The sequence below is a fragment of the Plectropomus leopardus genome, chromosome 13 (assembly GCF_008729295.1).
Source record: "Plectropomus leopardus isolate mb chromosome 13, YSFRI_Pleo_2.0, whole genome shotgun sequence".
Taxonomy (NCBI): Eukaryota; Metazoa; Chordata; class Actinopteri; order Perciformes; family Serranidae; genus Plectropomus; species Plectropomus leopardus.
The window spans coordinates 7,030,016-7,053,650 of NC_056475.1; the positions used below are offsets into that span (position 1 = coordinate 7,030,016).

The window sequence follows — 23,635 nt, forward strand, 5'->3', positions numbered from 1 at the left end:
TACTGGACTATAGCATTACACACAACACTACACTACACTACACTTCACTCAGGTCTATAACATACTACACTATATACTCCACTTTGCTATACTTCAGCATATAATATACTTAAGAGTATAACATACTACACTATAGTGTATAATAAAGTACGGTGTATAATCGACTGTATACTACACTTACTACTCCACTGTATACTATATGATACTAAACTCCAATTTGTAGTAGTATACAGTGCTATATCATACTGTTTGTACTATTATTTACTCTAATATATATACTGTTTTTCACTTTCTTTGCTGTATCATATTATACTATATACTCCATAGTGCACTAGACTATACTGTACTGAATCCCAGTACATAATACACGTTATTATAAAATACTCTTTTATACTATACTTAATTTATACTATACTATACTATACTTCTGTTACACTATACTGCACCATACTATGCTCATGTACTATTAGGGCTATATATATATAATATATATATATAATATAATATAATATAATATAATATTAATATATACTATACATCAGTGTAAACTACACTGTTTCTCTGGCTGTTGTTTTTGTTGTGTAGTTGTATAGTTGTGTAGTTGCATAGTAATGAATAATACCGTGTTACACAGTAGATGATGGGTAAACCATTAAAGTGTGTACTGTGTGTATAGATTTATAGTAAGGTTAAACAAGAAACCAATCAGGAAATCACTGGAAGGGAACAACAGAGCAGGCACTTAAGCATGTGGGTGGCCATGATGAATAGCTCTGTGCATTTGCTAAGTAAGAATGCATTACTGTATAATTTCTCATGAAAACAAGATTTCATCACAGCATATTACGTCAAACCTTGGATTGAAATTGACATAGCTGCAGGGTGGTTTATATGACCTATGGGCCTATATTGTTTTCTTCACTGATGGTTGCAATAAAGCAGCAAGCCTCTAACATAGCCGAGTTGTCCTCTCCAGCAGCTATGGTCCCATGTGATTGTAAATGAATTAGTAAATAATGTATTTTCTATCTTCCTGTTAATGAAATAATCCAGAAATGTGGCCAGTAGTACAGGAAAAAGCCAAAGCTAAAACGATTATCAAATGATTATTATAATGATACTACTTTTAAAATGACATTTATAACAGAGTTACAGATATTTTGCCTTTTACCCCTAATGGTAATGGTAATATATGGCTCAGTTTTCCTAAGCAATATTCAGGGGGAAGAAAATCACAGCTATATGTCTAAGCCCTTATTACAGAGAGTAAATAAAGAAAACATGCTAGACTGTTAGCATGACTCACTCATTTTGTATTAAATCATTTTAACAGAAATAGCATGTAATTGGAAACTAATTGAAATACCCAGTCATACTATACTGAGACTAGAATACATTATGTGCTTTTCTGCAAACACCGATAAAAGCTTAAATCTACCCCACGATGCTGTACATCGCAATGAGTACATGCAGGAGATTGCATGAAGAACATCAGTACAAATAAAAGTATCCATAAGGATTTAGTTTTAACTACATGACAGATGAGGGCATTGGGTTTGGAGCCCACGAGTGGGGTGCAGGAGTGGATTATGTGTTATGAGAGCATGGGAGTCCGGTGGAGTATCATTGAACTGTGATTGAATATCCTTTTCAAAATTGCCTACACAGTTTACGGCTACAAAAAAAACTGAAGAAAAGTGTAATATTGGATCGTCCATATTTGGAGTAATCCTTGTGTTTGGAGAGATAATTTCCTGTTGCTCCTCTCATATGTTTTGTTGTCTATGTGGGAGTTGGAAATAGCATCCAAAAATACAAAATATGCTTGCGTATAACGGCTTTCAAAGAGCCACGGTGTGTTCACCATTCTACGTCATGGTTGTGTCAAGGTTTATTTAATGTAGGTACATGCTACGCTTTAAAAAAAACCCTATTTTAAATATGTAGGGTGGTTGTAATTTGTCATACAATGATTACAGAGTAATGGCACCAGCAGATGCAGTGTTAGCATTAAAAATCTTGATTTTTATGCCTCTGCGCCGGCGATAGCTGTGACCAGAGGCTTCATGTTTTTAGGTTGTCTGTCGATCTGCTTGCAAACGTGATATCTCAAGAATGCCTGAAGGAAATTTCTTCAAATCTGGCACAAATGACCACTTGGTCCCAATAAAGAACAGATTCGATTTGGGTTGTCAAAGATCAGAGGTCAAGGTCACTGTGCCCTTACATCTGCTCATTCTCGTGAACACAATATCTCAGGACGGCCTTGGAGGAATTTCCTTCCTGTTTAGATCTCCTGTGCTGCCAGGTTGAAGATGTGTGTGAAGCATCCGTGTGTTAGAACGTGTAACATCCATATCGTAAGCACTGTCTACTGTCATGGCCAAATATGATCTCAACAGATGTAGAAGTAAACTTAAACTGCAACTTCACTGGTTTCTGAAGGTAAACAAAAGCAAGGGGGTAAATAGATTTGAGTATAAATCACGACTAGTTTTTAAAATTTGCAACATCACCTCTCTACATCTTTGTGGTATGAATCAGAATATATGTAAGGTGATGACAGCAAAAAAAAAAAAAAAAGACAAATAACTGACAATAGATGCTGTCAGTGCTGATGTCTGACTCACAAATGTATTCATAGCCTCCACCACAAAAAGCACATCCCAACACGAGGTTTCCGGCTATGACTAAATGTGAAAATGAAAAGGAAATTTAACATAGACCTGCCTGAAACCATAGCTTTCTAACATCTATTAACATCTGTGAATGGATGGATTCACTCTATACGTATTCTTTCATTCTTATATAGCACTTCCTTTCAGTAAGCGTAACCATGAAGGAGGTTTTAGTAGATCTGGGAGCTCAGACTCCCACAACAGGCAGTGGCTTTTAGAGCAGATGGTTGTGTTAAACTCCGTAACTGACATTTCTTTTTTGTCTGTTCTGTCTCAGTTAGGTTCCTTTGCTATTTTGGACCACACTGTCATACTGTATGTCTCACCCTAGCAACAGAAAGTATAAAGCACAGTTTGGACATTTTCCCACAGAAATGCTTTAAGGCAAAGAGAAGCTATGACCGCTGCCGGTTACAGAGAGACAAGAGCTCAAGGCAGGAAGCTTTCTGCTCTGCTTGCTCTTGGTGGATAAGAAGTTCTGTTTCTATACAGGATGCTGTTTGCTGTGCTGGGGAGAACAGAGCACCGAGCATTTAATCATCACATCCAGCAGCTAGCAGCGCCTGTCTTATTGGTGCGTTTCTGGCTGACAGTGAAGTGCTTTGACGATCCAGCTGCTAAACATGTCAGTCAGCATGTAAACTTGTGGAGTGGATCGGTCACACGTTGAGATATAGAAAATGAAATGCAGAAAAAGGTGTAGAAATGTAGCCTGAAAGTTGAAAAACCTTTTTATCATATTTATACCAAAGTCGATATGAACTGGGTGACGCTTTGTTTAGTGGGATAAAAAAAAAAAAATAGATATTGATTTTGTAAATTTGGAAGATTCACAAAGTGTGAAATGTCTTTTCTGAAACATACAAATTAGCAAATTATGTGGGGAAAGCCTGGAAGAAAAGAAAGAGGGCTCTTGAGAAAATTTGTAAATGTTTAGTAGTTTCTTGTGTGAGCAATTCATTTGGGATGTTTGGTTGTTTCTTTTGTGTTTGTTGTGTTTCTTTTCTGTTCCTTTTCCACATTTTGTTTTGTACATGCAAGACCAGAAAACAGTTATAAAATAATTTAAAAAAATGTCTTGTAATCCCTTGTGGAATGAGCCAAAAAACAGGAATGACACAAAATATACATACATGCTGAACCAAGTACTGAATACTGAATATTAAATATATTACTCTAATTAGGACTCTGCATTATATTGATACTTGATACAGTCTTAGATTTGGAAATCGTAATATCCTTAGTGTTGTCTTTTTCCTGGTTATTTAGGATGCATTACAGTAAAGTGACGTAATTTTCTAAACTTATATTTTTGTAGCCATTCTTTTATTTGCCTTTACCCACTTAGTGGTTATATCCACATTTCTGGTGGTTATTTCTAAAAAAATTCCATTGTCTAAATATTTTACGAAAGCACCATGGTCAATACTCCAACACCATCACAATACTGATAGAGATATTTGGTCAAATATATTGTGAAATCAGCCCATTCGCCCTTTAGCATCTTTATGAGACGCAGCGGGCTTTCAATTAACTCCAGTGTAAACCCATACATGGCAGTACTGGAAGCCGAGATCAAGTGACGTAAAATTAAGGGCGAGAAAGTCTGTGTAGGGAGTGGGAGGAAGAAGAGGTTGATGGAGAGTTGGCAGCCCTGTCAAGTTACTGTATTCATCAGTTTTGCGCATGTTACGCAGCTGCTCCGTTTACATGCTTCGGCACATGTAAACACTAGATCATAGTAGAGGACATCCCATTCAAACAGTTGACCTGAAATCTTTTATAAGTAAACGTAGCTGATATTGTTTTAACGTAGCACAATTTGTGTACAGTGACTGTAACACTGACATAATAACATATTAATGACACATTGACCTAATATAAAGTACGTGAATTAGTCTTCCACTTAAAGCGCTTTCAAACTAAATTATATTCACCCCACCACATTCACCTATTCACGCACACATTTACACACTGTTGGCTGAGGTTAACATTAAGGTGCCACCTACTCACCTGGCAAAGCCATCAGAAGCAATTTAAGGTTCTGGATCTTGTCCAAAGATACTTGATGTGGACTGGAGGAGCCAGGAATCAAACTGCCAATCTTGCAGTTTTGGACGACCTGTACTATCTCCTGAGCCACAGCCTACCCTAGAAAAGAAAACATACTTATTTTAGCCCAAAAAATTAATATTTTGCTTATTCTAACCAAGTAAATACGTTGTCTAAGCCTAACCACCACTGTTTCACAACATCAACCACGTGTTATAATGAGTTTCAGCTGTGCATCACATAGATAAGCAAAAGGGTTCCTGGTGCAAAGCGTCAGTATTTGGCAACCTTGGTATGAGAATGGGTTTGTGACATTTGATTTCTCTATACCACCCAGCACTAAATCCAAAATCACTGCAAACACTGGAAAAATATAATGCTGCAAAAGTTTGTACAAGTTAAAGCAACCATGAATGAGCAGAGAACAGCTGCCTGAGGGAACACAACTATTCAAATTTACACTGAATCCAGCTCAGACACATTCAGGAAAGCCCCTTCATTGTCACCACAGATAGTTATAAAAAAAAAGAATAAAGTCGAAACATGCTCAAATAAAGGTCTTTGCAATACACAAGAGCTGTTTGTACATTTTGGTAATCTCAAGGATGCTGGGCAGCTGTGTCCTTGCAAACATTGTGACCATTCACCCATTTCTATCTAATGGATATGTCTGCCAGATCCAACTCTGGATCTGCCCACAGCACTGGCACTAGTAGACAGCAAGAGGGCCTGAACAGTGTCACAGCCAGCAGCCTAATCTGGCAATGAATCTTGGATCAGTGTCTCTGGGCAATGCATTTCTCTAGTCCCTCAGTTCAGCTGGACAACGAAAGGCTTAGCTGTAAGAGATGGTCACACATTTGTAGCTCACCCTGTTGCCATTTTAAAAAGAAAGCAAGTTTAATCCCTGTTTTTGGAACGGTGTTTGTGTTATTACAATGCATGTAAAACACTGTTGTTTATTTGTCTGTGCTGGAAGCTCGGCACCAGCAGTAATGATGCTAGTGTGCTGAGTTGTTGGAGAGGGCAGACAAATGTTACGGCTCATTACTGGTGGGGTCTATGGGTGAACTGTGAACGTACAGACATTCATGGTCCCCAGAGGATGACGCCTTATAAACATGACCTCTAAGTTCCTGTCTAACATTCCCATCAGGTCAAAATATTCTCTTAAAACGTAGGTTCAGTCCCTTTGTAGTAGTGCTTTTGATTCTATGGCTCGTACCAGTAAACTGAAGCTCTGCAATAACTGTTGGGTTTTTTATGTTTTGTTTTTTGAGTGTTTAATTTGGCCATGTATAGAGGCAGTAGCAGTTGTACAGTAGCTGTTGCATCTTTGGCTGTGTGTCATGCCTTTTTTTTTTTTTACATCAAGGGTGCCAAAATGACAAAAGACACACCTGTGCATCCTCGTTCATAACTCTTCTGCCTCCTAGCTCCTCCCTCCTTACGACACATTTCAGGAGTGAAGACATCTGTCATAATGGCGCATTGAGATCAATTTCCAAGTCACAGGAAGGACAAGGAGATGTAGAGGAGCAAAATACAGAAATGAGAAAAGCCAAATTTTTTAATGTTAACTTTGTTAGCGGTTGTCTGTCTGTAGATGCTTGCCTGGTTGCAGGACTGTGAATCAGCCCACTTCACTGAGTTTAAGGTGATGAACTCATCTGGCATTGTGAAATGAAACAGCAGTTTTGTGGTTTAAATTACAAACCTTAATCAACTGACGTGTTAACAATGACGGCCCTATTTGAAACGCTTTGGTTTTCTCACGAGAGATTTCTATATTTTGTGTTTGTTTTGATAGATAGCTGATGCATGTTTTTTACTGTTAAACTGTTAATAGATAATAATTTAAGAGGTTTCTTACCTCATTTTAACTTGATATTTTTCTTTTTTTGTTGTCGATATAAATGGTTAATACAGGGGGGAAAAAAGTTTTTAGAGGCTTTAAAAGCAAAATTCAATAAAAATTCCCCAAACTGTATTTGGTCTGCCTTGTTCTGCATTTGTATTTTGGGCTGTAATAAACACTGCAGCTACCAGGAGGTTTAAACTTAGACTTTCAGTCTTGTTTTACTTGAATAAAAAGACAAATAACCAGAGGAATATTCTTTCAGGGAGCCAAAAATTGTTAAGCCTCTACACACCAGATTCTCTTATCTGATTTTATCTCCTCTGTTATCAGCGCTGCTTTCTCTACACTCTCTGCGTGGAATATGTTTGTGAGTGTGCAGACTGAATGCCAGTGCCCTGTAAGCCACAGTCTCTTCTCTTGCATCAGCACAATAGTCAGCGCCCCACTGTTCTCTGAGAGGTGTTGATCTGAAGGATCCTACCAGGACATTGGCAGGAGATACGTTTTGGCCCAGCTTCCTGTTGCACACATTTACCAACTCATATCCTGGACTACCCACACAATGTTTCAAAGAGGTTTGCTAATGACATGTGGCACAGAAAAAAGACCTGCGCTCCTCTGATTGTGTCAGGAGACCTGTGCTACTCTAAGCATGTCAGGAGATAGTCAAAGAGGGAGACAATTGTGGCAGTTAATTAAGGGGTTTTCACTTCTAACTGTATGTTAAGAAATTGGAATTGATTACTGGCTCAGCAGCAGTGACCACTCAAAGGAAAACTCCCCTTTATCCTCAGATCACCTGATCTTTTTCCTGGTAATATCACTGTTTCCCTGGTAACCCCTAAGGGACTGAATAATACCTAGAACCCAGTCAATACTCTTGCAATATTATTGTGTTGGGTTGCTACCTCTGTGCTGCTTTGTTGCCAGCCTGTGGAGTTCAGCATACAAAGAAGCAGGCAGAGAGACAGAGAGAGAGCGATGTATATCTCACTCCATTATTTAGCTCTGCAGCTACATTCATTTAGAGCGATGTTCAGACAGTCACGTCGGAGGTGTCCGGTTATACTGTGCGTTAAATTCAATTAATGGACATCCTCTAGCCAATCTTAATCGAGTTTTCCCCCAGGCTATGGTACAATTAGCTGGAAAATGTTAAGCAAACACTACCGCACAGCAGTATGTTTGTTTATGTAAGTAGATTTTATGTTTGAGCAGATTGATGGAAAGAGGAAGAAGAGGCTCATAGAAGCAAGGAAGGAGAGCAGACGGAGTCTATAAAGAGCAGAGGCCATTGACACACAATTTGTATGTTTAATTTGTGATTATAGACCTCACATGGTTATCAATTGAGTGTCAGTTTTAAAGCTGGGATAGGCGGTTTTAAAAATCCCATAATGAACTTTGACCATACTGTACTTCAAAATTAACCAAGAGAACACTAGACTTCTGCACCTCCTCTGTTTTCAAGCTTTAGAAAATCTAGTCCGTGACAGGAGACCTTGGCCAAGCACATGCCATTTCAACGCTAGCTTTAAATGTTTCTATTTCTGGGTATAATGCTGCCTTCATGTGCTTTTCAGAAACACAGTATTTACCAAATTTCCATATTGTGAGCACATGAACATCCTCCAAAGTCATAATTATGAGTGGGACACTGAGAAACTTCATTGATACCCTTGACACCAAAATGTGACTTTTGTGTGACGTTTCGTGGCAGCAGAGATGGCGGACAGCATGGAAACATTGTCAACAGCTGATTTTCATTGCAATTACTTCTGCCACATCTTACGCCCTTACCGAGACAACGGGAACACAAAGCTCGCTAGCTAAGCAAATATTAGCTAATTCTAATATTATTTAAGCTAATGAACAAATAAAATGTCAACTGCAATTCCTGATGCATATTCTATGTGCCTCATTCTGCTGCTGAAACACAAAGGAGCTCTGTGATGCTTGCTTTTGGTCAAATATCAGCTACGAAAAAGCAACCTTTTTCATTCTAACTTCAATGTTTGCTTTTTTTCCTGTGATGAAAACTGTACAACTAAGAAGTACAATATTTCAGAGGAGCACATAAAGGCAGCATCAGGTCTTTCTATGCCAGCTTAAAGTAATTTATTAGAGTAGGAAGGCTGGGTGGAATAAATGAAGGTTTAAAGTTTAGTTTAGTGGCAAGACATAAATACAAGCAGAACAGCAACAGTCAATTAAATAAAATAAACAGGAATGAAATTCGAATGGCCACGGATGCTAAAATAAAAAGGTTAGTTAAAGAGGAAAGAAGACACTGAGTGCTGTAAAGATGTCTGCACTTGTCAGGTATGCCGACAGTGATACCGTCCAGGCAGCCTGAGGTTTGTTCGTCCTCCCTCGCTTTCTGTCTTCATAATTTCGCATTCCTGTCAGCCTCTTGGTTTGTCACAGCCCTCCCAAAGTACGTCTTGTTAGAGGAGACAGAGGGCCAGAGACAACCAGCAGGATGTCCTAAACTCACATAAACAGTAGGAGAAGATTTAAAACTAAATGGATTTGGCAACAAACCGAGACATGTCGGTATGTCGCATGAAATGGATGCCGAGTCCTCAAGTCTAGTGAGACGTCTTGTAAAAGTCATCTGTGTTTCGTGCAGAGAGAGTCAGATCCCTGGAGATATCTGATTAGTATCCTGCTGTGGACACTGCTGGACAGACTGTTGAGCGCCGTCTCCTCCACACAGCACAAAGACTGTGGCGGAGACAGAAGTCTGTGTCTGCAGAGACTTTCAGCCTGTTATTCCTCTCATTTTATTATTCTCACACTGTTTCTGAGTGTTGAGGCGGAGGTCAGTGTGTAGCAGTGAGTGAGTGAGCCCACGACGGCTGTAACAAAAGACCACTGCTTGGAACTTCAGCAGCTTCAGTAGGACATAATTGTCAAATTCATGTCAATTCAGACTTTCGACATATATTGTGCAAATAGTAAAAAAGAAATATATTGTTTCATCTGGGTTGTTAACGCTGTAACAAGGATGTAAAAGCTGCTACAAAACCTTTTTAATACCAGCAATAACTGACTTTTTAGGTGGCCACCCACACCACTAAAGCTGTGAGAGTGAATAATAATAATAATAGTAGTAAATCTGTGTCTGGACAGATAGACGATCAGCTGAAAGTCACTATAAAGCTCAGTAAAGGAGAGACGAGCTGCAGATTCAGCTGAGAATTTTCTGTAGATTCATCAATACTATAATTAAAATATTGATTATAGCCACTTTAGAGACTTTTTTTAGGGAGTCCTTGGGTTACAGTGGTGTGCTCACAGCGACATTATTGCTTTATGCCAACAGGGGGGTAGCAAACAGTAGAAAATTGGGTTTTAAACAAGCAGCACCCTCCGCAAAAAATGAAGCAATGCGAAAATGCCAAAAACTGCAGCTCCTCTAATAGCCACTTGAGGCTGACTCCAAAAGCAAGTCAATCCCCATAAACACAGGCTGTCTGCCAGGCGTCACCACAGTCTATGAGTCAGGCCCACAGCCCACTCCTCCACCTTCTTATCTACATTTGGTCACTTCTGGCTCCAAAAATGGTACATGGACTGCACTTGTATAGCGCTTTTCTAGTCTGTTTGACCACTCAAAGCGCTTCCACACTACATGTCACATTCACCCATTCACACACACATTCACACACCGGTGGCCAAGGCTACCATGTAAGGTGCCATCTGCTGCTCGATAATCATTCACGCACACTCAGACTACAATGACGCAGCATTAGGAGCAATTTGGGGTCCAGTTTCTTGCCCGAGGATACTTAGACATGTTGTTGGGAGGAGCTGGGGATCAGACCGCTGACCTATTAGAGGGCGACCCACTCTACCTCTGAGCCACAGCCGTGATTAAAAAGTAATGTAATAATATATAATAATGTCAAGAAAAACAGTAAAAAGTAATTACTTTTTCTAAGTCTCTATAGTTCAAACGTCATAGCATAGCTCAAATGTAATTTGTCATAAAGGAGACAGAGACGCAGAATGAGAATGAAAAAACTTGCCAATGAATATCAGTTTGAAATGGCACAAACCAAATTGAAAGAGCTCACGGTCCCACAGTGCCTACATTTCCACTGGTCCCTGCACTTTCAAGTAGCTCTTGATAAGCCTGAAGCTGTTAAGCCTCTATGCATTTGCTCTACTGATACAAATGGTCTTATACTCTATATGTGGTTAAAATAAATGCTGATGTAAGGAGAAAGCCCGGTGCATATTCACGCAATCAGCAGCTGCGGGATTGTAGCTGGTAAATTGCATTTCTAAATCACTGGGCATAAAAGTGGAAAAAAACAAAGCTTAAACAGCTCTTTAGGGGCCTGGGTTGCAGTTCTGTAAGAAATCATGCACTCAAGTATATATTTTTCTCTCCAGGGGGCTGTGAATCCTGTGGAGCACTGAAAAAATGTGAACAAAAAAACCCAGAGTGCTCACTATTGAGAGTAGAAATGACGGTTGACTGACTGGGTGATCAGATGATTGGTCTCTGGCATTTGGTCATGTGTTTGCATGTCTGTGTGCGTGTGTGTGGGTACCTGTCTGTTTGCAGCTAGTTTTGCAAACTACTGGACCAATCAGCCTCATATTTTGTGTGCATATTTATGACTGCATGTTCAAGGACCTCTTGTGGTTGCAGTGATAAACAGTTGTTGCAAAACCTTTTTTATTCACTGTTTATTACGATAATTGACTGCTGACTCCTCACTCCTCATAACCAGCTGGTTGGGGCCACAAGTGTTCCAGAAATCGGCTGGACAGCAAAAAAATAATCTGTTGCTGGCCATATTTTGGCTTTCATCATAGCCCAAAACGGTGATTCACAGAAAAATTTGGTCATATTTTGAACCGGCGCATCCGCATTTTAATGCCATACCAGATATGCTATGATTTGCTGAAAATAGGGATTACAAGAAATGAATTTGTGCCCATTTTTTGTTGTCTTTGCAGCCATCTTTCTTGTAAGGGAGCTGGGAGGGAAATTTCCACAGGGCGCAGGCAGCATTTCAGAAGCAGACCATTTTGCCTGCTCAGTTTTGTTGAATTGAAGAGTTTGTTGATATGGACATTTTTCCATGATATTTGTGCTCCTACCATAAATAATTAGGGAGACTGCATTGTTAATTTTTTTCTTTTTGGTCTATTTTGATTATGCTTATTGTTGTTATTTTCTGTTTTGGTGTACTGCAGCTTAAGTCTAACTGTGTATGACTCGGATCAAAGTTTGTGGCTGGTTTGATTTTTAAAAATACATTCATCCTCATAATAACTTCCTAGGCTATCAATATTTCAAATACACTGCCTGTTAGGAGAAGAAATTGATCTGCTCTGTGCAACGTCAAAAATAGACAAGGTGTGTATTTTTGTTAGTTTGTGGGATGCTTCTGAAACACGTGCACATCTGCTGGTCTTACATGTGTCTAGAGTGGGCGCAATCTGCTTTGGAGAAGGGTTGCAATGGTATAACGGTAACACGGTACTATTTTAGTTATTTCTTTTTTTTACAAAATGTATGTATAACATACGATTTTACAATCATCTATTTTTTTATCATTTTACAGTCATCTATTTTTAGTGCTATAAAATAAAAAAAATACAAAAAAATTGTACAAGAAATATACTGTTATAAATTGTGAGCCTCGGCCGCATCTCCTTTGATTTTAGCTGATTTTGAGGTTAACATTATTGATTTATTGTATTTCTAGTTTATCTGTTATTATTTTGTTAATCTTGCATTTCATTATTTTTATCCGCTCGACATCATTGTAAATGACGGCTCGCCCTTGATGATTTTCGAGTCTAAATAAATACTAAATGAAATGTCAGTTCATTGAATCAGACATAAATGCTTGAATTCATTTGGCCGGTTGTGAAGGTTTGGTTATTTTTGGCCTTGTGTGGTGTTTGGAATGAAAACAGGCACACAGGTCATGTGTCTGTTCAGATGTTTATCTTGTCTCTAAATAGCACAGCAAATCAATTTTGATGAGGCTATTAGCTCACCTTCTACAGCGGAGGTGACATCAATCAGCCAATCAGTGTTTGGCTGATTTTCCGGACACACAACCATCAAGAAGATGCTGCAGACTTTTTATAATATCGACTTACTTTCAAAACTACTAAACAGGACGAAAAATAAATAAATATTTCAATTTTGAAAATTAATTAAATCAATTCCAATTCAATTGATGATGATGCCAGAAATAAGACGAATCAGTTGCAAATGATGAAGGGCATGAGGGGGAACCTGGCTGGCAGCCACTCGGTCGCATTTATACCTGCCTGCGGTCCACTTTGTAACAAAAGCTGGTTATTATTTCTAAATCTTGTTTTTTTTTTTTACCACTGCAGGTGAACAAGACAGAAGACAAGTCCCTGGAGGAACGAGGACGCATCATGATTTCCCTCAAGTACAATACCCAGAAGTCTTGCCTGGTAGTGGGCATCATACGCTGTGCTCACCTCGCTGCCATGGACGCCAACGGCTTCTCCGACCCCTACGTCAAAACGTCAGTATGCAAATGCACTCAAAATAGAAACTGGAGAATTTTTTTCATACAACACTGAACCTCTGCTACTCAACCATCCCTACCATAGCCCTGTTTTTGTCCTGTTTTAGGGGAAACGGGATCTTTAGGGGGAGATAGCAGGCCAACAGTATATGGAACATAGAAGTGGTATACGTCATCTGAAAGCTGGGAACCTGCTCAGCACTATGTGTCAAGTATTTTAGTCAAAAATATCTTATTAACACTGTTTTTTGGTTAGGTGTCTATTTAAACTTTAAAAGTTTAGAGTGTATAGGGGCGGTGATTCAATGCTCAGTTGTGTCTCATAAGTCTTTGCAGCAATTTTTGGGCTGATAAAATTTGTTACACTGATTTGGTGCAAAATTTGGGCATTTTTGACGACTGAAAAAAAATCCTCCAAAATACAACAATATAACACCAAAACCTTAAGGAACACTATAAAAAAATCCATGCTGTGATTTGGGATCAAACAAACAAACAAACAAACAAAAAAGCCACCTCACTATATAAAATGGTCTATTGTGAGCTCTCGGATGATCACAGTCTCATGAAACTTCATAACCACCTCGGGCATTCAGACAGTGTTTCGAGTTCATAGGTTTATCGACAATAAGGTGGTTTCTCAGCATCCAATCCCCCCAAAAGTGCAAATCCTACACAAATCTCCACATGACAAAGGTTTTTGTTTTGTTTTTTTTAAATGGTCCAAAAACTGTCAAATGGTTACTGTGTGAGCTCAGCTACCATCATCATACATGAATAAAACCGGGATCACTGAATCCACAAGAGGCTCCGCTTTCCAGTCATAGCCAGTTTATGCAATTCTAATAGTCTTTAGGGACAACCGTATGCAGAAATATTCAAATACATTAGGGGGAAATAACACATTTGTACTTCAATGAGAAAAACTGAATGTTTTTTGCATGGTATTGGCATAAAATAGATTTTTCTGTAAAGGGGAGACTCAAGGGAACCCATTTTTATTAAGATATCTTGAGGTGAGAGGTCAAGGTGCCCTGTGAAAATGGTCATGCCAGTTTTTTCTTTTGCCAAAATTTAGCCTAAATTTGGAGTGTTCCCAGCAAGCTTGCATGACATGGTTGGTACCAAAGGATACCTTAGGTCTTCTAGTTTCATACAGTGCAATTATTCTTACTTCACTCAGTCTGCTACAGCCTCTGACAGACAGTAATGTCAGGACGCTGGTGTCTCTGCGGCGTGAAGGAAGGTATAAAGGATCATTAAGAATCATTAACAACTTGGATCTTGCTTTCCTAGATTTGGCCGACTGTATTCTCCAAGTTATGTAACATTGCGGTATCAACAAGCAATTTAATGGATTTAGTGTCATTAACCAAGGTGTAGGTAAAGGACAAAAGCTGACCTTTTGTTAGCACTGGAGGGAAAAGTCAGGGGGTCACCAACACCATTAAGAACCGGCCTCTAAGCTTCATGAATATTGATACCAAATTTAATAGAAAATTGACTTTATCAGTCAGGATATATGTGCAAGTGTCAGAAAAATTGTAATCACTACCCTTAAGGCTACCAAAGATCCTAATTAATATACCATGAAACAAGAACTTGTACATTTATAGAAACACAGACATCGGCCGACTTGACGTGAAGACACCTGTAGAAGGATTACATGCGTTCCTCTTGACAAACACTTCTCAGCAACACAGCGGATGCTCGTCATTACCATGCTATTTTTAGTTTATGTACAATGCCGTGCAGAAGTGCTGAAATGGATTAGCCGAAAGTGGTGATGTTTTAGCAGAAAAAGAGGCAGACTACCTGTGATTATCAGCTGCATGAAAGACACACAGCACAAGAGGCCATCCGCGGGGCTGCAATTTGAAGGAGAGTCCTATTTATCACACCTGAACATTTCCCAAGTCTTTCATCTGGTTGAGCAATGAAAGTGCAATTAATTTCCGACTCTGCTGTGCACACCTCAGGAACAAAAGCGCGACTCGTATCGGAGGAGAGGGGCTGGCAACAATTTTCCAACAGTTTGGGTTGAGAAAATCTCCCTGGAGCCTGAAGGACACGCAGGCAGATAATAGATTTACTGAGGGACTCGTGTGAGAGGGAATAAAGGAAATGTATACTCTGTCAGATAGACGTGGCTGCATGATTTCTCTCCTCGTTCATCTATCTGATGCATCAAGTTACAGCTGTGGACCAAATAGTAAATGGCTTGTGCTATTGTGACGATAACATTCCTAAAATGCATGTGCAGCATGAATGTGGAAAGTGCAAATTAGTCGACACGGAATTGGTAAACAGCATGAGAAATGACACACTAAAGGTGTTTTCACACAGGCATTGTTTAGGTCGGCCCAATCCAACTTTGGGCCCGATAGCTTCTACGATTTAGGGGGCATTTCAAACATTTGAGGATATTTCTCAGATTTCTTGGATTTTAGACGTTTCTAGGACTTCAGGACATATCTACAGTTTTGGGACCTTTCCAGGATTTCAGGGCAATTCTAGGATTTTAGAATGTTTCGAAGATTTGAGGACATTTCTAGAATTTTAAGACATTTCTAGGATTTTAGGACATTTTCTAGGATACTGGGACATTTCTAAGATTATCTAAGACATTTATAGGATTTGGGGCATTTGTAGGATTTTAGGATGTTTCTAGGAATTTTGGACATTTCTAGCATTTTAAAATGTTTCTAGGATTTCAGGACAATTCTAGGACTTTAATGACATTTGGGGCTTAGCTAGGACCTTCGTCGAGGGGCGTGGGGAATTCTCCATTGGTACATTTAGTTTTGTTTTTTGAAACAAGTTCTATTTTGATGCTGTTTTATGCACTCTGGTACCTTATGTATACTAAAGGCACAAAAACAATTCCCAGTGCCAGGGTGAATCTTTTAAATGTGAATTAGAAAATGGTTAGGGGGCCACCCGACACCCTTTCGGGGGCCATTTGGCCCACGGGTCTTAGTTTAAGAATCCCTGCACTTAAACCTCCATAATGGCTTTTCTGTCAATGAGTGAAAAGTAGTTTGTTTTAAAGGTAAAGACATTTTTTAAGATTAAGTATTCTGTTTCATTGCACAGCTGCTGATCAAAAGCATACTAATTGAAACTATAGTGCAAAATTGCAGCAATTTAAACAGTGAAATAACATCTAACAATAGCATTGTTTGCATCCTAACTCTCCCTCTTAGCTTGTATTGCCTGGGGCTTAGTGGTCCCATTACATGACAAAAATTAGGTTCCCTGCAATATCCTCATCAACAACAATTTCAGGCCCCACCCCTGGGGTAAGTATGTGAGCAATAACCCACTTACCCACCCTTTAAGTCTTTGTGTTACCTTGGGAAATTGAAGTCTGTGTGGGTCCAGTGAGCACATAAAAGGAAAAGAGGAATGTGACGAGCTACTGTAATTGCTCACAGGATTGAAATACACCTCCATCAGAATCAGCATTATTGCCCCAAAACTGCTCTCTACCGAACAGACAGAGAGGTAATACACAACATCCACTACGCAGGGTCACCACCGGCCTTTTGCATCATTTATGAAGGCAGAACAGGAGCAAGGGTCCAGCCTTTACCCAAACACACACACATTTATATGCCTGCACCCAGTGCTATAGCACTAATGATCTCTTTTCACCACTGACTCATAGACTGCTGTGAATGTAATCTGAAACTTATAAGTAACCGCAATGTTACATCTTTTCAGAACACTAGCAACACCTCAACAACCCTAATCACCTGGGAAAATGTTGGCAAAGCACTGATACATTATATTTGTAAGTCAACGTACGGAGATGTTGAACTTAACATTTATACAAGGCAGTTGGTTAGGAAGAGATCATTTTTTGCCTTAAAATAGCTAGTTTGGGGGACTCTAGCAATAAAAAACAACTGTTTTTGGTTGCACCATCCCAGGAGGAGACATAGCAACGTCTGTGTAAGAAACAACCAACGTTCGTGGCACAATGCCAGCAGGAAATGCAGCAATGTCCAGGTAAAAAAAAAACACTTTTATGGCACTCTCCCAGCAGGTACTGAAGTGAAGTCTCTGTGAGAAACAAGCATTTTCTGTGGTGCTATGCCAGTAGAAAACGCCGCTGTGACCTGCCATGATTCCAGTTGAAAATGTAGCGACGTCTCGGTAAAAAACAACTGCTTCTGTGGCATTATCCCAGCAGGAAAATCAGTGATGTTTCAATTAAGAACAACCACTTTTAATGGTACTATCCTCACTGGAAAAACAGTGACATGTCTTAACAAATCACTCAAGTTTGGCTGCTGGAGACACAGCTATGATTCACTAAATTCCAGTCGGTTTTGTTGTTAGTTGGTCTTGAACAGTGGTCTGCAGCTTGGCATCCACCGTCCCCTCCACCTCCACATGAAAAAGTCAGCTCATATACTACATCACTTTAGACATGTTCATGTGATACAAATAAAACTGTCAAATGTAATGAAATGCATACCGCCAAAATTTTCTTCTGGCGACTGGGCTTCGTCTCTCCCATTTAAATGGATCACTGCAAACTACATATAAATAACACGATACAACTCAACAGATTGGCAGCCTTCAAAATGAGCACAAATCAAACTGAAAAGTCTCGTAAAAAGTTTAAATAAAAACTAAATAAAACTGTAATTACAAGTTTATTGCTCATTTTAGGTGGTGTAAACTAATAAACCAGCAAATGATGGCAGCATGCTTATAAAACCCACTGGAGCGCTGGTAATCAGCCTGAGCATGTTTTAAGTAGCTCTGAAGTGCGGATACAAATGTTTAAACATTTGTCAATATGGACATCCAACTCTTTGTCTATAAATTCTCCACAATTTAAATGTTCAGTAAATTTCACAGAAACCATGAGTGACAAAGTATACTTCATTCAGATTTTCCAGCATAGTAAATAAGGGAGACAAAATAAATCGAAGACTCCCTAACTTTGTAGAGGTCAGTAAGTCTGAATATGTGTCCATTCCTCGATATTCCTTTAGTCTGTAAGGGTCCACCTATCAAAGAATCAAAATGTTTTTTTATCAAAATGAATCAAAGTTGTGAACTTCTTCAAGTGAAGTCCATTGCAAACTACAGTATATGCAAGAGTTTGTCACACTACAACCGCAGTTACACTGACATAAAAAATATTTTCTAGGTCTCCTGCACCACGTTGATGGGTATGTTTTTCACCCCCGGGACGACCCCACAAATACAAAAAATAGACTGGAAGGCCAGTAGATTCTGTTATGTATCTTTCAGCTGTGGTAAACTGCGCTCTTTTCGGCTTTTCAACACTGCAATCACTCACTATCATAGCCAATAAGATTTCCTTTCAAAAGGTGCACTGCAAGGGTAGTTGGGCTCATTTAAATCAATGCGTCACAGTTTAAAGCACCTACTTGTGAGAGGGACTTTGATTTCCCGTGGAGCATCAGTAGATAGTGATACCTTTTATAGTTATCAAAAGGCTTCAGTATGTTTTCAGCATCACAGAAGTGAGTAAAAAAGAATGGCACTCGGTGACACTACAAACTAAAAACACCACAGCTCACATGAAGTAAGATCCAAGGGTCTGAAATTTCAAACGTGTGGCTAACTAGATGTAGAGGTTAGAGAAGGGAGTCTGCATAGTCTGACATAAAGCATGTCCTAGTTATTATTATTCAAATAGGATTTATTATACACTTGTAACAAAAAATGATGCAGTTTAGATTGTGTTTAGCCACATGTCAAACATGCACATTTTCAGAAACTAGAAGGTGTTTTCTTTCAAATAAAGCTTCATACGGGCATTTTGGCCTTGCAGTTCTGCCATTTGGATATACCAAATACGCAAAAATTACAAAAAAAATTGATCTTGAAGACGGTCTTTTTATACCATTCCCAAAGCAGAACAACACTAGCAAAACAGCTTTTAAAAACTGCAAATATTATAAAATCCCAGCAAAACAAACCCATAAAACCTCATATTGACAAGACTTGAGATTTATGGTTTAAAGAAACTACATAATGGTACGCTGCAGAGGGAGTATCGACTGGCTTTGGAGATGTGTTATTGTTATGAGACGATGTGTCTTCACCTCTGTAATCTCATCAAAAGGACAGTAAAATGAAATCTTGTTGTTAAACCAACCATGGATTGGACATCAATCTTGAGAGGTGATGACACAGCAGCATCTATGTATCACTCAATGAAAAAAGAATAAGTTTAATAAAAGCACAGGTGGAGTCTATTAAAGTCAGATAATGCAATGTAATGTGTGTGTAATGTAATGCAGCTGTGTGTTTGGATGTGAAGCAGTGCCACAGCACCCTCTGGAGGACAGAACACAATACCAGCTGAATGATGCTTTTACATTGTATATGAGGATTTACATAGTTGATGAGGGTTTCAAATAATATATCGGCATCATTAATGACTGAATCTGCAGGGATTAGTAGTATTTTGTCTCTCTGCTGTGCCATCCACAAGAATAAGCCGCACTAAAAAGCTCTGAGGTATTAAGTCTTGCCTCCCTCTGCTCTCCTACAGGTACCTGAAGCCTGACGAGAACAAAAAGTCAAAGCACAAGACTGCTGTGAAAAAGAAGACACTCAATCCAGAGTTTAACGAGGTATAATCCATGATATTGTGCTAAAACCTTACATTTTGTTTTCTTTATTTATGTTTTTCCCTATTTTTCTTTTTACCCAACTTGAGTGTTTATCTGCTGCTTTTATGTGTTGAGCAACCTCCATAACCCCGGGACCTACAAAAGCCACTCTGAGACACCACGGCTGTCAGATCGAAAAAGACGCACATTTTTCCAAATTCATCACAAGATGACTTTTTGAGAGAGCAGATGAACTGTCTGTGGATGTGGGTAGAATATGTCACAGAAGTCAGCCAGAGACATATAGCTCAGCTGACAGCACTGATACTTCCACTAACCTTTTACAAATATATGTTTGATGTAGCCCACCACAGATTGAGATCAGGAGATGCAACAGCCTTGAAAACACGTTTAAACAGAGTCGGACTGAAACTTAAGATGATGTCTTCCAGTCATCCACTGCTGTCATCACCATCATTGCTTTGAAGGAATTTGAAACCAAAAGTGATGACAGTTGAGGGGTGTTTTTGGTTTGTTAAACTCTAACTGAATAATGACTGTTACTTTGATTGTGTCTTATTTATTTATGAATATTTAATATTATAAAGAAAAAACACAACTGGCTGGGAAAATGGATCAGGAAAAGGATCAATTTTCTTAAGTCTGAAAATAGAGCAAAGAGGAGTCTAGAGTCTAGTTTTCTCTCAGTCCACATGAATCATAATAATAAGCTCAACGATTATTACAGGACTGTAGCCTAATGAAGCCAAATCTAAACTGCCTTCCCCAGCTTTAACAAAGAGAAAAAATGACTTCATGCAATGTAAAGGTGCCACTCATCCATCCAGGATTATCACCAATTGTGCGGCCAGTCCCCCTCCATTGTTTTAGCAGATTTGAGCTCATGTTTTTTTTGTTATTTGTTTTGGTTCATTTCCACCACTCTCAAGCAGCCCTGTTTCAGGTAGCAGCAGAGGAAAAGCTCTAAAAAGCCACTAAGCTCTATGTGCTCAGCACCAAACAGCAGACAGACACAGATGAAGACTACTTGGTGAACATAGTGAAGCATTTGCAGCTAAAGAGACAGATATTATCCTCCAAAATTAGTGGAGGAGACTAAAACAAGGCTAAAAGGATATTGGATATCACACTTATATTTGCAGCCAGAAAAACAAATTCAACTGAAATTTAAAATTGCTGCGCATCTGCTTGCTTTTTAAAAGGCAACTGTTTCCAATTATCAAATCATCATTAGAAGGTGATAATTTGTCTGCCGGTATGTCCCCAGACCCCCAAGTGGCCAGAAAAATCAATTACAGCAGGTCTGAAATGGTGACCTTAAGATAATTTGGTTGTAATTTCAGAACTGTGCTGTAATGCTGCTCTCATTAGCCCTTATTTTCATCAGCTAAGTCTCACAAATGAGCATCTCTTTTGCAACCAAAATCACTGATTGTAAACACTGTTGAAATCAAAAATGCATTGCTGAACTCCCTGAGGATGCACCAATGTTTTTCAGAGGGAAGCCAAACATGTTTTCAAGGCCTCTCGGTGCGTCATGGCACAGGGCAGCTCAGCTCTGAAGTACCAGCCTGTATACGACGGCCCTGGCCAAACACTCCCACAGGCCAGCGGCTTGACATTTCCTCTGACATTTTTTGCAGCCATATCCCTCCATCACCTCTTGGCCTTTCTGTCAGAGGCGAGCAATGGGGTCTTCCTCCGTATCAAGGCATTGATTTCATTAAGGTGGAGCAGCAACCCTGATTGAACTACAGATTGAAATGCAGAATGAATTCCCTTGCTTCGTACGCTGCAAATTGATATTAGAAAATGGTTGTTTCATTTACTTTATTGATTACACTGTCGTTCTGGTAAAGTGCCCTGATATCTGTTTTAAATTTAATTCCTCTGTGATCCAATCCAGATACCTCTTGCACTTGTACTACATTGAGTCAGTTTGTTTCTGACTAATGTTTATTCTGTAGTAAATCCCTCCTAAAGTGAGAAAACACAACACTGCGTCAACATATTGGTTTGGGCACAAACAAAGAAAATTAAAACTCAATGAAGTGCTCACAATTCTGTGAATCAATTTGACCAAGTAATTTGTAATTATATTATGCAAACCCATCACCATGCATAAGAGTGTTTAGTTATCATTTTTCCACATGTACAGAGCCTTTAATCCCACATTTTAGGTTTTATACTTTGTGATGTGATATTTAATTGCATGTGATCATACTGGAGAGTCTTATTTTCTGCTATTTTCTGCAGGAGTTCTGTTACGACATTAAATATGCAGACCTCACCAAAAAGACCTTGGAGGTGACAGTGTGGGACTATGACATCGGAAAATCCAACGATTTCATAGGTAAGCACAGGTGAACCGTGCCAGCTCTGCTTTCATCAGACATGACGACAACGTGGGATGAACTAAAATAGCTAGACTGTTATTCATCAGCATCAGCAGCAGCAGCAGCACCGCTGGCCTTCTGTCCAGCTGAGTCTGCCATCTGCCCGGCCCCTCTCTAAGGCTGGAGGCTAGGAAACAAACAAGCACTGAGCCGTGCTGGCAACTGGCTGGTCTGCCATCATGTACTCATGTCATTTTAAGCATGTTGCAGTAATTCAAAACCTCAGAATCAAGTTAATTAACATTTTGGAAAAGCAATTAAAAATCAGCAGCAGATTGTTTTGCCACAATTGAGTGGTGCAGCAATGATGTTCTTTTGCTGACCCGGAAGTTAACATCACCCTGGTTCCCTCAACAAAAAGCCACTGGGATTTCTCCATTGGATTTTGTATTATTGCAGAAGATAAGCTCCTTCAAAGCAAAAGATCCTTAGGTGATCTGGCCTCAACCATTCGAAATCTGAAAATATTAACAAGAACTGGACTCCACAATATGTCATTGTGTCAACTAATGATCATTTTAAATCACATTGGTTGCCCTAGGCAACACGGCAGACACATCAGAACAGCTGCTAAATGAACCTTGAGTGGAGACTGTTGTCAGGTAAATGACTGATACTCTCCTTTTGTCCTCTTTCAGGTGGTGTATCTCTGGGTATCAATGCAAATGGAGAGAGGCTCAAACACTGGTTTGACTGCCTTAAAAACAAGGACAAGAAAATAGAGCGCTGGCACACGTTGACCAATGAATTACCCGGATCATTAAATGACTGAAGACCCTCATCCTGTCGTCCAATCTGTCGGCTCCCGTCCCTCCCTTGGCTGCACCAGATAGGATTCCTGCCTTCATTTTCCTAACGCCTCCTCCCAGCTCTTCTTCTCTGGATTTTCCTCATGTTGGCCACAGTAACCTGTGACACCTCTTTGGGAATATATTTCCTCTCAACAGGGCTCAGTTAAAAATATCCTTATGTTTGTGTTCACATGTACAATAGGGGGTTGCATGGCGGCTCAGTTATTTTTCTTTAATTGGAAGTTCAATCAACAAAATGAATCATGAGGATTGTAGTGTTGAATTTTAAGCGTCATAATTCTTATTTCTTGTTTGATCAGGGTAGATAAAAGGAGCATATGCTTTCTATATGATGAGATCTTTTTCAGCAGCTCAGTAATTTACCAATGATTCACCAGTCCCGGAAACAGCACAAACAAAGCCTGCATACGGTCATGTTGGTGGTAAAAGAGTGGAGGATCTCACAAAGGATGTAGCAACATTTTGTACTGCTGGAGTCTGCAAAAATGTTTGGTGGAATAGTTCTCATTTGGATAAGTGAAGATGTTGCACTTTAATATGATTGCAATGCTGCTGGTTATAGAAAGGTACCGTCGTTGTTCACCCTCCACATAAGTGTCTCTGACACCATGGGTCAACTGCAAGCAGTTTGTTTTAGAAATCTGAAGGATTTATCATTTAGATTGACT

General features: G+C 39.3%; 1 protein-coding gene across 1 annotated transcript in view; it reads left to right on the forward strand.

The window, feature by feature from the left end:
- doc2b (double C2-like domains, beta) overlaps positions 1 to 23,344 on the forward strand; it is a 142,625-nt gene extending 119,281 nt beyond the window's left edge. Inside the window, exons 6-9 of the mRNA XM_042499800.1 lie at positions 12,970 to 13,127; positions 19,678 to 19,759; positions 22,016 to 22,112; positions 22,794 to 23,344. Coding sequence (XP_042355734.1) covers positions 12,970 to 13,127; positions 19,678 to 19,759; positions 22,016 to 22,112; positions 22,794 to 22,927 — 471 coding nt within the window. The 3' untranslated portion in view covers positions 22,928 to 23,344. The remainder of the gene's footprint in view (positions 1 to 12,969; positions 13,128 to 19,677; positions 19,760 to 22,015; positions 22,113 to 22,793) is intronic.
- Positions 23,345 to 23,635: the final 291 nt, after the last annotated feature.